At 43.5% G+C, this 16402-nt stretch overlaps 1 protein-coding gene across 2 annotated transcripts in view; it reads right to left on the bottom strand.

Moving 5' to 3' along the window:
• Nucleotides 1-661: 661 nt before the first annotated feature.
• Nucleotides 662-16402, bottom strand: part of LOC119378927 (pre-mRNA-splicing factor CWC22 homolog) — an 81868-nt gene continuing 66127 nt past the window's right edge. For both annotated transcript variants that reach the window (XM_037648014.2, XM_049411758.1), the window contains 4 exons: nt 11611-11763; nt 10047-10174; nt 6850-6951; nt 662-2208 (listed from right to left, as the gene is read on the bottom strand). In XM_037648014.2, coding sequence (XP_037503942.1) covers nt 2034-2208; nt 6850-6951; nt 10047-10174; nt 11611-11763 — 558 coding nt within the window. In that variant the 3' untranslated portion in view covers nt 662-2033. The remainder of the gene's footprint in view (nt 2209-6849; nt 6952-10046; nt 10175-11610; nt 11764-16402) is intronic.

Here is a 16402-nt window from a genome sequence, read left to right as displayed (position 1 = left end):
TTAACTCGAGAAAACACTGGTTCCAACTTGGAGATGACAGATGTGGCAGAGGTGGGGGCTGTTTCGGACCTGAAGTTTGGGCAGGAAGTCCGAAAAATTGGAAGCCAAAGCTTTTTAGCATCCAAAATTTCAGACGTTCTTATATGTCGACGTCTACTAGGCAGATTTGGAACTCCGGACTTGAAGGGAGCACACCCTTGTCCTGTCCGCCACATCAGTTGGGCTTCCACAGAAGTTGAAAGAGGAAGAGAGGCTGAGGAAATGGCATCTTTGCCTATCACGTGTAAAGTGTTGTCGGCAACACTTTGGTTGCACCAAATCGTGTACATAAATACAATTCGACCTCTACATTGCCTCATTCTTGATAACTATGAAACACCCTCCCGCCAGTGCTTCATCAACCTAGCGAAAAGAAACACTTTCATGTTGCTATCTCATAAGAATATGCTTAGGAATCCACTCTAACCTTTTTTTCTGCAATTACACTTCGAAGTATTCGAAAAATATTCGAGAAATATTCGATTCGATTCGCACTCACACTCCAATATTCGAATTCGCTTCGCACCCAAAATTTTGCTATTCGCACAGCTCTAAAAAAAATCTGTATTGTGTAAAAACACTCTGTATGTCGCCACTATTCTATTGCAGAGAAATCGGCATCTTTTGAGCTTTCAGCCAAAATGCATCACGACACGCATTTAATAATTGCCATTGTCTTGGAGTGTCCTAGCTGTACATTAATACTCCGTCCATAGACAAACGTGCAGTGTCAGGGAAATCTGAACATATGAGAAAGCACATTTCTCTCACAGGGAAACTCAACCACAAAGCCTTCTGGAAGACATATTTGCATGTAAGTAAAAAAAATCCATATCTATTAATCAATATCTTTCATTGGAACATCCATTAAATAACATCCAAAACTGGACGTCTGACAAATGTTCTGTCTCCAAAGCTACATTCACATCCAAAATACAGAGCAACAATAGTTTAATTTAACTGTTTTTACAGTAATTACAGGACACTTTTTATACATTTGTGAGGTACATTACATACAACACGATGTGATCACTTGTCCAACGAATATGCCAAGTGCACAGACGATCACGATATTACCCCATAAAAATGGATGATTGACACATCCTTTTATGTAGTTGCAAGTTTTTTGTTGCTTTATTGACAAAAAACTAAAATGGAAGTTGCAGATGAATAACACACATACACAAAAACACCCGCCACTTTCACAGTGTAAACTTGTGAACTTTTCGCAAACGGCAGGTTGCTTCATGGCTGAAGCGAGAGCAAACTGCACCGAGACAGGATACAGCATGAATCACGATGGTGTACTCTCCCACGTCCTTTCTTGCCAGAGTGCTGTCGGCTTTGAACACCATAAAAACAGGACACCATGCAGTTTTCTCAAAACATGCGACAGTCGGGCAAAGCTGACCAGTAACAGAAGTTTTGCGACGATCACAAGAAACATAGTGGTCAATTTTGCAGTGGCACTCGTCTTAATACAGTTATTGTGCACATCAAGGTGACTGGATGGTTTGCACATCTCTGCCACCCCCCTCCCCTCCAATGCTCCCTACTACATTGTCATTTGTTATATAAAAAATGTCATTTGGTTGAGAGAGTCAGAGGCATTACCTGCTGTGGTGCTCAACATCACAGGATCCTGTACTCAGGATTACCTGTGCGAGTAATGCAGTGCCAAAGCCTCTCAACGATGAAACAGCATATATATACAAAAAATGCAAAAAGCATCCCTCCCAAACAAAGCCAGAATTCCCAATGTCATGAGGACAATCTTACAGCTCACCAATAAAATTTTTAGTGAGGATTCTAGTGGAACCCACGCCACAATCAATTTCCTTGCCATTACAAATAATGTAAGGATAATTTCAAAAATTCATATACAACTTTTTGACTTTAAGGCACTGCTCAACCATGCCACATCTTAAATTACAATACAGGTTATTTCAGAAGTCTTATGAAGTGAGTGTGTGTGATATGTACATTTCACCCTTTCAACTGCTGGATTCACTGTCTGAGTCACTACTGGAGTCACTACTACTTGAATCACTACTGGAATCACTGCTTGATGACGTAGACTTCTTCTTTGCTGGAGCTGCTGGTACAGCAATCGTGTCCGAAACCGGTGCTGGCTTTGGAGCTGATTTCAGGTGCTCGCGTAGGTCAGCCCTGCATAACAAGCGGTTCGAGATATTTCAGCTTCTCTTCGATTGGAATCAATCTGATTCAAAATGGTACAATATAGGAATCAACAACGCAATACACAATTAAAAACCGAAGGTTTCAGTGGCAATGCAGTATATGTGTGCAGTTTTTCCAAACAAAAATTCAGTCTTCCTAAATGATAAGTGTTAGAAAAAGTGGCTTGTTCAAGTTTTACCCCGACAGATAATAGTACTGGCCAAAAGTGCAGAGACAGTGATAGTTTCTTCACCATTTATATAGGTAAAAGGAAAGGACATTCAGATGAGCTCATGTCCCAGTGCACACAAAAATTCACACTTCATGTACAGATAAGTTCCGAGCAAGACAAAGGCTTGAAAGCAACAACGACAACTTGGACCATATTTTGACTTGCCTAACCATCACGGCAGTTTTGGCTTGCTGGTATGCTGTTGTAAGTAAAAGATTTTCGAAATGACAAGTAAGCGAAAAGGACACTTCACTTGTTCTTTCAGTTGTTCTTTCAAAATCTTTACTTACAACTTGCCTAGTCAAGACATTGGCTAGAGTGACATCCTCATCATTTCCTGTGGGGCTGGCAGTTGAGCAATCTTCTAGTATTTTTGTCTTATTAGTGTGTCACAAGAAAAATTCTATAAACTAAGGTTGTGTGAATCATTAAAGATTTTGAATACAAATTTAACAATTTTTGCTATTTGACTCATACTACACTTGAGAATTCACAGGATGTCTACCGAGTTGACATTTCTAAATTCCCCGAGTTTTCCAGGTTTTCCATGAGTGTTTTTGCTAAAATTCCCTGAGTGAAACAGAACTTTGTTTTATGTCATGATGAGTAGACACCATGTCGCTCGATGATGTCACTCTCTAGTTCGCACGTTAAAAAATTAAAATAACATAATCCCATTTGAACAGTACAAAGAATAGTTAAACCTCAATATAGCGAAGTCAGTAAAAGCGGCAATTTACTTCGTTATATCATTACTTCGTTAAACTGAATAATAATAATAATATCTGGGGTTTAACGTCCCAAAACCACGATATGATTATGAGAGACGCCGTAGTGGAGGGCTCCGGAATTTCGACCACCTGGGGTTCTTTAACGTGCACCTAAATCTAAGTACACGGGCCTCAAACATTTTCGCCTCCATCGAAAATGCAGCCGCCGCGGCCGGGATTCGATCCCGCGACCTTCGGGTCAGCAGTCGAGCGCCATAACCACTAGACCACCGTGGCGGGGCACTTCGTTAAACTGGAATTCGACCTTTCGTACAAGGCATAGTCACCGAAGAATTAATTTTAAACTGAAAATGCCACAAGAATGCTCGACTAATAGGCAACATGAAAACACTTTTTTTTAGTGATAGAAATCAATTTTGTTGAGCCTGAGGTATAGCAATCACAATTTGATGCCTTGCCAGAGTGTCACGTGTAAAGACGAAACAAATGCAGGTTTAACGCACTGTGGAATTGTGCTTACTCTGCTGCTGCGGCTTGTTGTCAAATCCTCGCGCATTGCGCAGAGCAGTGCGACACATTTGCTATCATGTTGCCCAAATGAACCATTTGCTCTCTACGAACGCGCAACATCGAAAACCGTCACACGTTAGAAAAAGAGTCACAGTTTCACCGCGAGAGCGAAATAGTGAATCCGATAGCAACAAATAAGGATTTTATATGTATATAGGCTGGCAGCTCGCTCCTTCAGGAAACACAGCCGCTGCAGTAAGAGAAGTGACCTATCTATGGCTCCATAGGCACTGAAAGGAGGGGGCGGGGGCTGGCACAGGCTTAACGGGGGAGGGGGGAATCGCCACTACCCCCCCCCCCCCCGATCCGCCACTGCTATGGCTTCAACGGAAGTTCTGCAATTAGAGCACAACACCTACAAAGGTATCAGCCGTCTGCTGATCCCCTCTAAAGATACTGCGGGGAATGTGTACGCATTTCCTGTCGGACTCACGCAGCACCCCTCCCAACCCTCCGGCTCCTAACTCCATGTGCCCATCGCGCGAAGGAGACGGTTGGCTCGTTTCATCTCTGCTTAAGCCCCGTTCGTTGGAAGCACTCGCGCAGTTTCACTAGCACATGTATATAGTGTATATGATGCGCGGGGTGATGGCAATCACAATTTGGACTTGAGAAGGAAGATCATGGCGAAGGCAAAAAATTGGCCTGGAGTGTCTACATAATTGCTATAAAAAAAAAAAAGCAAGACAGCTACGGGTTAAGATCGCATAAAGTACGGCAACAGCCTGAATTACGGCACATCCGATTATGCTGGCCACGTTTCTGCTTTCCGACATCGCGCGCCGAATTGAGCAAGTGGGACCTGTGCCAGTGTCGCGAATTTCAGTCGCCGCTATGCCTTGGCTTTGAAAAGTTTTGTAGTTCGGCGGCTTTGTCACAAAACATCCACATAAGAAGTGGTGTGGCTGGTAATTGCAAGTTGCAGCCCCAAAAAATATCGGTCGACTGCCTAAACTTGTTTCAGCAGTGCCCTCACTGGGAGGAGGAGGGGGGGGGGGGGGGGGGAAGATCTTTTAATTGCTGTAAATGAGCCTGTTATGATCACTCTCGCCTGGAAATTTATCATATTCTTCACAGAGTCCTAAATAGCATCTTTGAAGCTCGGAACCAGAGCGAGTGAACTCTCCGATAACAGCCAACAAGCGTTGTCGTCTTTTTTTTTTTTTTCTCGCCAATAGGGATGGCTTGCAAGGTGCCAGCCTTGTCCAGGACATCCGCTTCCTGAATGATCACGATCGCTTGCAAGATAACTCAAGCTTCCTACATCGACTGCTACCACTTCCATAACTAATCATGCTTGTTACTTGGCACGCAGCGATAACAAAAACACTATATTGGGCGCTAACGCACGGCATGCGCGATGAAGAATACAGCTAGAACTACACCGCGTAGTCACAGAACACCCTGACAACATTGCATGACACGATGTGCCGTGGTTCATATGGTTCCCGCATGCCACGCATTAGCCGGATTTTCTCCCACTCCACCGCTACGAAGGCGAGGAGAGCATCGAGGTGCGCCCTTTCTCCGCAGCCGCAGCGGCTGTTCGATTTGAAAAATATGCGTTCACAAAATCTCAAGCCAGCCTTACCACAACTTTCATTCCCTTTCAATAAAGTTACTGGGGATTTTCCCTAATGGGAGCACAATTTCCTCGAGTTTTCCCTGATTATTTCCAGACTATCCAAAATCCCTGAGAATTCCCGGTTTTCCCGGTCGGTAGACACCCTGAATTCACTATTAAAAGTTGCTAAATATCTGGTTTGAAAACTCTTAAGGGACAACAGAAATTGTTGAAGTCTACAGAGAGAAAGACTGATACAAGCGAAGACAGTTCTGATATTCTACTGCAGGAGAACTGTGGCTGTTGAGTTGAAGAACTTGTTGCTGAAGAAATGCATTCACACCACTACTGCACAATCATTTTAAGTCATTAAATAAGCATTTGTCACTTTAGGTAGTCTTGCTGCCTTGATTAATGAAAAGCAGATTACTATTTGGCTAATCTCACCATGTATGCATTCCTTAATGTGCAGTGTAGTAGTATTGCAAGCATTTAATTTGCATTCATGAAAATGTGAACGCCCCAGCCAGGATCAAACGAGAGTCCTTTGAGTCAGCAGCCGAGCACCGTAACAACTATGTCACCATGGTGGCCCTATCAGTGAACGAACAATTTTGGCAACCTCTAAGGTCATATTACGCTACAGTAGAACTTTTTCAAGAGCAAAACTTTTGTCATAACAAATTACTTTGGTTTTGCTGCCCACCCATTACAAAGTATTAAGCAATAATCACCATCAGTAGCAACCACATCACCAACAAAGTGTGCAGCTACGAAAGTGGTTGCCTTACAGACCCGTAGTGGGTACTTCACTACTTCGCAAAATGGTGAATTATGGCGTAGTGAGTACATCACTAGTGTACTTGCAGTAGGCACTTTAAAAGAAATGTTCACGTAGTGCAAGAATTTGACACAGGACAAGAGAAGGGACGAAGATGAGCACTCGTTTTCGTCCATTCTCTTGTCCTATGTCGAATTTCTGCACTAGGCAAACAGTTATGCATCTCCAACAAGCCCAGCTTCACATACTCCAGGAGAGTTTACAACAGCAATGTCACGTGCAAAGATGTTCCTTTCCTCATGGCACGGCTGAAGTGTCCACCGAGAAGCCAAGCATGGCAAGCGAATGAGAAGGCAATGCGAACGGGGCCCGAAACTAAGTGCTAAGCTTAAGTGTTCTTTATTTTTGAAGCCGAAAGAGGATGGTCACGTGCTCAAAAACTGGCATGTAGTGGGGGGGAGGGGGGAGCCCACGAATCCCCCCAAAAAACCACCCATGTGCCTCATGGCTCGAGGCGCACGAGTGGCGCAGTCCTTCGTGTCTGCAACATTCTTGCGACTAAAAAAAGGAATTGTTTCCGCACAGTTTTGCTGCACAAGTACTACAAGCTTTCACTTCTGCACAAATCAGTGTCGTTAAGCTTAACCTAATGAAAAAACAAGTGCCATGTGTGAGTGTTCAATGCCACATTTCTATTGTAGAAAATGCTGAAAGGCAATTTTAGATGACAGGCTAAGTAACTGCTACTCACGTCAGTCCCCCAAGGCCAATAGACGTGAAGAAATTAATGGCAAACCGAGTGTTCTTGGGCAAGTCTCTCGGAAAGAGACCTTCAAAAGCATCTTGCAGTGTCCTAGAAAGAGGAATCATAGTGCCACATGAAGATACTGTGCAGTCGAGATATCTAACATTCGCACAACTACATTTGTCACTGCCCATGCAGAGAAGGTAGAAGTTCAATGGACTGGCATCATATACATAATTGTAAGTGCCCACAACATGCAAAGTAAGCTAGCCGCTTGCTTTCTGATGACAAATATTCGCAGTCCATTGTGTTTTTCTTTTCCATGAAGTCCCCAGAAATATTTCACACTGTACCAGCAGCTGGACATTTAAAGTATGAGCATGACTGCAAGCAACACAATTACTGAAAGCTGCGCAAGTTCATATATGTGCAAGTTCATTTCTTGGGTAGTGGTGCCACAGAAAAGGAACACAAGGAGGAAAGACAGACAGTTTTCCTTAAAGGAGTCCTGACACAAAAATTTTCGCCCCGCGTTTTTTTGCTGCAATGTGTTGCTGGGGGCCTGTTAGTCATAACACGGCACATTGTTTGCTGCAGGGCGCGACAGATAATTAATTAAAAGCTCCTCATTACCGACACAGCCTCAGTTTTGGTTTGACAGAGCTCCAAAAACGACAAGCCGCCGGGTGCAACTATCACCACCTAGCGAGTGAAACGCTCGGTCACGTGAGCACACAGAACAGTGACGCATTTCCGCGCGGTCTGTCGTCGCCGGGCTCATCGTCATCTGATGGCGACGATTTTCTTGCGGCGGGGATGCAAGGAATTTTCGACGTGGCTATTCACTTCAGGTTTGACCCGCTGGTGAGGAGAAATTCGTCGGGAAGCGCGTCAAAACAGAAATGGCGGCTACGACGTCATCATAACTTGTACCGGCTGCAACGGTTACGTAGGGGAAATAGGGGGAGTCACCTCGGGTCACCTCCGAGGGTGTCAATGCACCAGGTGCGGCCTATAATGCTGGATCGCGCTCACGAACTTCAAAATTCATATAAAATACCTTCCAAGCTTTATTCGCTGTCGATATTCTGCAGATGGTACATGCACGTACACGGGAATCGATCCAGCAGGCTATCTCGGCCGCGAAATTTTATGTCAGTACCCCTTTAATATCTTGCTTTTCTTTTTGTCAGTGGGACCATTATCCAAGAAGTTAAAGTAACACCATGTCACAAGGTCATCTGATAAAAGTAAGACCAAACACACAAAAAAGAGCATGCATCAGCAAAAGTGGAGCTTAGGAGAACTGAGATTTAGGCAAGTTGGTTGGTGTTCATCTTGAAAACAGCGCAACAACACGAGGACGAAGCTGCCCCGTTGTTTCTTTCTTTGTCCTCGTGTTGTTGCACTGTTTTCAAGACGGAAGTGGAGCTTCCCAGATGGAATAGAAATCATGCTGCTTTTAGACTGATTCCCCCAATTCCCTAGGCACTGCTTGCATAATACAGGACGAGGCATTTGGCGTGACTGCTAGCACCCACAAATGCTCACGTTTCTATTGCAAAACTTTTGTAGCAGGGACTTCCATAATGACAACTGATTACACTCCAGCACTGAACAAGAATGTGGTATTGTGTCCCAGACCTAACTGCCAGGGCAGCACATTTCTATCATAGCAACTTAAGAACAGGCTTCGTGGTGCTAGCAATCACTTTTCACAGATATATAAAATCACCAGCTGCTTTTCTCTCATCCTCCTATAGAGGATTTTCCGCAGCTGGTTTGCTCAATCAAAACTAGATGGCACCACCGCACCCTGGCCGTCCCCTACAGTGGCCGTCCCAATGGCCATCCCCATGCCGTGGCCTTTGGCAGCGCTGCTAAATATGTCTCCGTCCGTGTCGCGCCGTCTGCTCGGCATTCCCATAGCGTCTGCGCGCACACGAGTAACAGCGAGCAGACGGCAGCGGCGGAAACGAAAACATGGCGGCACCTGTGGATGCAGTTTCCTTCCGCCTCGAATTTATCACGTCGTCGTCCTGCGCCGTAAGTTCAAAACCTACGCATTTATTTGCTTTATATTCACGTCCTGAAGCTTCGAGAGCTATGTACTTGTCAGTATTTTGCAGTGTTTCCAAGATTCATTCTCATATTGTCAGAGACAAGGCTTAGCAGGCATGGCTAGATGAACACAACTGATTGCAATAATAAAGACAAAGCATACCTGACACTTTTTGTCCAGCATGAGCTGACACAAAGCGATGGGCGATTTTGCCATTGATTAATTGCAGTGAGGACAGTGGGCGAGTAGCAAGCGCGAGTTCGGATCGAAGTGGGCTGTCACGTCTGCATGGGTGCTGCCATGTTGGCTTGTAACCCCAGCTACTGCCGGTTGCTAATACCACAATTAAAGGCATACACCATAAATACGAAGTAGATTAAACATATCGCTTATCGTTGTGGCGTGGTACGTACCAAACAAACGCAAATGTCTCAACGTTTACAACTTTGAGGCGATTTCATGTAGAACTATGTTTTGCTGCGCAAGCATGTGACTTGCTTACATTCTGCTGCAACCTGCTTGTGTGGTACGGCCACGGCCGCTTCGCTGGCCCAATGGCTGGGGGAAGGCCAGTTACGATCACGTGATCAAACATGGCAGCGCCCGTGCACCGCTGCGGAAAATCGTCTATAGCCCTTAGTGTGGCATTAAGAGAGATTAGATGGCAGCAGAATGTGAAGGAACTTCACCAACTGTGAATGGATGTGCTGATTCGTTCCAATGCTGGTTTTGCCATTCTTGTACGCTGCTAAAGCGTCTAAAAGCAAATATGTAGCAATATGTGCCCTAATACAGTGATGCAGTATTTCAAATCTGTTCTTGCCTATCAAATTTATGCTAGAAATGGAATGTCCTTGTTTGAATCATCCACGTCTTCACAGGTGATAGCTACTAGCAGTTTTCCTCCAATAATGAATGTGGCGTAGACAGGATGCAGCAGTCGATTTGAACTATCTTTATATTCAAGTAATAAAACTATGGATAATTAGAAATTCACTGCACTGAACAGTAGCACATCAATAAACTACCACACATGTGCTAGCTTTTTAATGAAGAAAATCCTATACATGTCATACAAGCTAGGCATGCAGTGCACACATCAATAAGGTCTGTCAATATTGCCTTCTGAGAATAGACTTACGGATCTTTTATTCTTTCATTCAGTTTCGGTAGTCCCATGTACTCGCATAATTCTTGAAACAATATTTTGATGAAGATACGGCTGGATGATGTAGTGTCATCTTCGGTAAGCTTGATGTGAGACAGAACCTACACAAGCAAGGAAACATTTCTTGAAAGCAAACATCAAATCAAATAAAATGATAAACAAAAGCACATTACAGCCTTATTTAAAGATTTACATTTATTCAAACACCAACCACTGGGAACATATGGATGGCAATGATAGTAAATTAACCAAAGTTCCACAAAAGAGAGCACCTCTGCTTACTTAAGAGTAACACAGTGCAATGTCAAATTGTAGCAGGAGCACAGTTACATAACAATATACTGAACAAAAAGGCATCTAAGCCTAGAAGTGCGCGCAAGAACCATTTCATTACATACAGCAAAAGATAAAAAAATGCACCTGTTCACATTCTAATGAGCAAAAAGGTGAAAAACTTCGTTTTGCCAAAAAGGCATTTCTTGTGATAGAAAAGCGTTGGACAACTATATGATGGAGGTTCACAGTCTTAATGCATGCATAAATTGCAGTAAATGTTAGTTTACTAGTAAAGTGAAAAGGTATGTGTCACATATGCGTAGGCACAAATGAACAGATCTCCCTCAATGACCATGAGTGCTCGCAGTCATGACACTGGCGTGTTGAACAGCACAGGCAGAAGGGAGCAAATGGTTTGTGCTGCCTCTCTCTCTGTATCATGCATGCATGCATGCACACACAGTAAAAGAAGGAAGAAGGAAAAAAAGGAACAAAAAAAATCTTGAGGTGACGTAGGGGAGCTATTCTTGATGTGTCCACCTTGAGGACTGTCCACTTCAGCCGCCACTGATTGGCTGGAGCTCGGTGAGCAGTGCGCCCCGTTTCCAGTTCTTCCGCAACGTCATTTTGACGTCACAAAGCTTTCACAACTATCCACACAAATGAGAGGGACGAAATGCGCTTCACCACATCGGAACAAAGCCTCATACACATGGCATTAGCATGCAATTTGTGCCGCATTGTTTTCAAAGAACTTGGCGACACTGTGCAGCTTGTTTGTCTCAAAAATGTGAATGATGCTGTACGAACTCGAGAAAATCTGTTCAAAAGGCTCTGTATAATCCTTTTTCAATTGAAAGAAACACAGCAAACGGTTAGAACAAGAAAGCATCCATATTTCTTCACCCTCCACCTTGCCAATGTCAGCACGCATAAATCGCATGCAAGAAACTTGCCACCTCTCGATTACTAGTCATAAGACCGTGATCAGCAGCAGTTCAACACTAATTTGCACCACTAAATAAAGAAAAATAACGCATATGTTTCTACAGGCTTTTTATAGGGAAAAAAAAAAAAAAAAACATTGTACGAAAAATTTTAGGATGTGGTTCAGTAAACTGACATTGCATTATTGTTCAAAACAGCAATAAATCAAGCTTATACTTGAACATATCCACAAGTACAAAAATAGTTATTGAACTGCACTGTCACTTGTACTCACCAAATACATGAACTACAGAGCCATAGTTGAAACACTTACGTTCCACGGAATGGCATCTGTGAAAAGAAGGTGGGCAAAGAACTTGGCAACATTGCGCAGCTTGTTTGTCTCAAAACGGTGAATGGTGTCGTATGAACTCAAGAAAATCTGTTCAAAAGGCTCTGCATAATCCTTTTTCAACTGGCAGAAACGCTGTAAAAGTTAGAACAAGAAACCATCCATATATTACTTCATGCACAATGCTAAAAGGAGGAGCTATGCAGTTTTGCTTACAATATGTGTCAAACGTAGCCTTAAAGTACAATCAAACATCAAGATAAAGATGTCGTAGTTGCAACGGAAAAATGAAAGCACGAGTTTTGTTAAGTTGTGGTTCCTATGTTTAAACAGTGAAAATAACCTGGTAGGTTTCTAGAAAAATCCTGCATCATATTAGTAAGCATATCAGAACACAGAAGCTGACGAGGAGAGTTCAGTAGCGTGACTACTTGCCACAACAGCGGAGATGAAACTGAGAACATGGAAGAAAGTATGGCATTCTTGTACGACCATGTGATAGCACCAGGTATCAATACCAACGAGTGCTTCGAAACTATAACAGGAAACATAGCGGCAGAGCAGATGCCTCGACCGGCTTTCCACAATATGTGTGCGCACATTTGTATAGTGATCTACTACCAATCGAAAACAGGTGCCACTCCACTGAAATGAAGCACCTGCTGCCACGTGGCTCCAATTGACGTGGGAGATTTGTGTGCAGAACATCGCCTACGGTGCTTATGCTGTGTTAGGACGACTGCTGCGTCGTATGTACACATACTTTTTATGTGGGAGTGTCGGTGAAGCAAGGTTTCCATGTGCCCGCATTGCTATCAACCTTGCATGGGTTTGGAATGCATTTTGTGGAGCCAATGCGGTGACGGTGATGCTTTCTTCATTCCTGCAGGTGATGCACACTTCACAAGGTGGCGACAACCAAGCACTGATGCAGGGGGCATGTTAACTGGCATGAAAGCCAGTTAAAACAAGTGAGGCAGGAATGCTTTGAATAGCACTGCTGTACAGTCATACAAAGGGCACCATTTATTCAGAAGTGCTATTCAGATCGCTGTGCAATGAAGGGTTTTATTGTTAACTTTATGTGCAAGGCCTATTCCATAGTTGTAAAGGTATTTTCAGTAGAACCCCGATTATTCGACTTTGAGGGGTCCACGCAAAACCGTCGTATAATCGAAAGACTAAGAATATAGGCAGTGGCAATCAGCCTTGCCTAGAAAAAGAGAACAGACCACCTGAATAAGCCCATGACACGACCCTGCGCTTTTCCAAGGAAGGTAGATTAAATTATTTTTGAAAATGGCAGCGAATGGCAGCATTACTAGGTTGAAAGAAGCGTGAGCGAATTGTTATCCTCAACTCCAAAAAATTGAATCCAGTGCGCATCTTTCTCCCTATAAATCGAGTTCGAAAGTTGCCCGTGCAGGAAAATGCAACCGAAACTGCGTTGGCAACAGCCTCCCATCAGGGGAGTCAGACACAGTGTCATCGCCATCACATAATGGCGACAGAGCACGAGTTAGCGTAGAATGCTTTCGTGCTCGACTGAGCTGTGTGCATCGTATTTGTGCCCTTGTGAAGTGCAACTGGTGATGTCCCGCTGTTATTATGAACGTTCAAGTCAAGCGAAAGTTATTTTACATGGTAAAAATAGTTGCATCGCGTCCTTTTGCGTGCTCAAGGCCTGTGACTGCGAGCGCCGCAAACAAGGGCAGGAGACCAGCTGTATGTAGACCAGGAAAAGTTTCCATGGACCGAAAACGTGAAAATATCTGGATCTCACAATGAGCGGTCAGCTGAAGCTACTCAGTGTGGAGAGAGCTTGTCTAGGTAATGACCATATGCACGCAACCGAGGCGTATCCAGAAGCTATCTTAAAAGCCAGGAAAACTGGATTACAGAAGCGCATGAACTGCCAGGAGAGTAAATTTACTGTCTCACTCTCTACTTTTCTAATCGTCAACTTAGGGGAACGAGAGTTTTTATTGTGCACTCGCAAATACTTGGTCAGCGTTCAGATACGAGTAAAGAAGGTGATTTTTTTTCTAGGACAGAATCAGAAAGTCGTTGTAAGATGCGGGGTCAGTGTAAAATTGCATCATATAACCAAGGTTTTTAATATGTTATTTCTATGGGGATTTTGCCAGAACCAAACCGATTCGTCATGAAATGCGGGTCGTCGCAAATCCGGGGGACGCATAATCGAGGTTCCACTGTAATTGGAAAGTGGAATAATTCACGTACTGCTATAAATTTCGTCATCACACAGTGAAAGTGGTGGCAAAGCCCTGTTGCAAGCTTGTTGGTGAAGCATGTTGCACTGATCCGGGGGGCATGTCGAGATGTCCTGACTCTTGAAGACTGTGTGCTCAGTTCCAGTGTGCGGCACATAACAAATGCATGAAGTCCTTCTTCCGAGCTGTTATCGTGTCATTAAAATGCTTACTTGGATGCAAATAAATTTATTATTAGTACAGTAAAAACTTGGAGGATGCTTGAGAGTAGAACGTGATAGCGCAATTCTGGCCTGGCTTTGGTTCTCGGTGCATACCTCAACCATGCCTCAAGGAAACTAACGACTGTGCGTGTAACATTGGCCATTTCAAAGTATTCTAGAATGCCTACTGCAAGTACAGTTGTGAAGTGCCCCCTATGCCACAATTATTATTTTTGTGAATTAGTGAAGGGCCCACTATGCATCCATAAGGCAACACGCGAACCTACGCAGCTGTTCACTTTGTTGATGCTTTTGCTGATGATGATAAAATATGTCTGAGCACTTTGCAATGGGTGGGCCTATAAAACACCCACTCGTTGCGCAATTCACGTTTTGACGCCTGGCACCTACGCTTCTGCCATGCAATATTACATGCGTTAAGGAGACTCCTTCCGCTCCATGACATTCATATAGTGCTTTTTTGTGAAGCAATTTCAAGAAATAGCGTGGCTCTGTGGTAGAACACCTGCTTGCCACGCAGACGGTCTGGGTTCGATTCCCATTTGGATCCGAAGTTTTTTATCATTCATTTTATTTGCTTCTTTCTCGATTTTTCGGTCACGGACAAGATGATTTCTCGCTCACAACCAACAATGCCATCACTGACGCCAACACCAACACCGGAATTTCTGTGAAACAAGCTCTTTAATGCTATCGCGTTAAAAACTCAATCTAACGAAACCAGATTTTACGATGGTCCCGATCTAACAAAGAAATTTTGATTCCCTAGCAAATACCCACAGGGCTCAGTGTTATTATCAACCAGAATTAACGAATTAGCTTGGCCAACAAACCCGATTTGACAAAGTTTTTACAGAAATGCCTGAATAAAAAAGCGGGGATTTCCTTCCAATTTTACGGACGGGTTTTTCGTCGAGCGTGCGCTTTAACGCTATCGCATTGAAACGTCTAGGCGCCCTACTCACGGCCCTAGCTTTCGTTTGACGAGGCTGCATGCCGCATCCATCCATGGACCAATGGACTCTGCAGTCGGTAGCCCTTTTGCGCACTGGATGGTGTTATGGGCAGCGGTAGTTGGTTTTATGATTTAATGGCACTAATCGTCTCCTTGCAACTTTCTGGCTCGGCCTGCTCACACAATCAGTTCCATTTTTTCTCCAACCTCCGTATATCGTTCACCCGTCATTGCTGCACGTAACACTCTTTGTGGCCTGCATCGCCCGGACATGGTGTCCCTTATGTCCTGGCAACATAAGAGGCTCCATGTCAGGGCCACCATCACAGACTTTTCACATGTGCAGGAGTAGATTGGTGGCAAGAACAATGACCTGGCAGCTTTTGGTTGTTGCAACGTTACAATATTAAATTTCGATGAGCCAAAAAATCCCTTTCTCGATTTTACGAACTTCCCGATTTAACGAAATAATTCGAGCGTCCCAATCACTTCATTAGATCCGTGTTTCAACTGTATTATGATTATCATTACCATAATCATGGATGAAATAATCATTATCAGTCAATCGTTATTAGTGAAGGCCTAGTGGTGGCAGCAAAAAGTGGTATGGTACATTTGGGTAGTTATCTATTAACCCTTTCAGGGTCAATGACATAAGTATACAGTGCCACAAAACAAGTCCCCAATGATCAGTGCTGTATATTTAAGGAGTCGATCGCATATTTGAAAGATGCACAAATTTTTCAACTTGCTCGATGGTGTTTTCTGATGCCCGATGGCAATGTTTTCATGTGAAAGGTCAACTGCAAGACATCTTTCTCTCTTGCCTGATGTTTACAATCTTTCAGTTGCCATAGAGAAACCAAGCGTATGTACGCAGTGCAAGAACTGTGGCACAAAATTACTTCACATATCACAAGATAAAGAAAGAAAGAACTGTTTTCAATGGAGCTACGATTGGAAAATGAAAATGGTTCGTTACATTGCCAATTTTGTTAAACTGAAGTGTTATTATATTGAGGTTTGACTGCATCTCTTTCAATAAGTCTTACTAACTTAGACTAGTTGATATGTTATATAAAGAATAAACGAATAAACCACTGCAGGTTCAGTTATAAACATATGTGACCCAAAATAGTTTACTAGCTACTGTTCTGGGCAAGCATAGCCTGCATACTCTTATCAATCACATTTGGGGATGCTGCTTTCTTTCCACATTGATAGTATAGGCCTGCAGTTGTAGATTTGAATAATAGTTTTGTGCACCTCCTATTAGTATAATTTTCAAGTCAGTTGCTCCACTGAGGCGCTGTGCTGGTCACTGCATCACGGAAAAACTAAACTATCCCTGAACAGTGATT

This window comes from Rhipicephalus sanguineus, chromosome 1 (genome assembly GCF_013339695.2).
Source record: "Rhipicephalus sanguineus isolate Rsan-2018 chromosome 1, BIME_Rsan_1.4, whole genome shotgun sequence".
Classification (NCBI taxonomy): domain Eukaryota; kingdom Metazoa; phylum Arthropoda; class Arachnida; order Ixodida; family Ixodidae; genus Rhipicephalus; species Rhipicephalus sanguineus.
The sequence above is the reverse complement of the archived record's forward strand: the minus strand, read 5'-3'. Positions and strand labels throughout refer to the sequence as shown.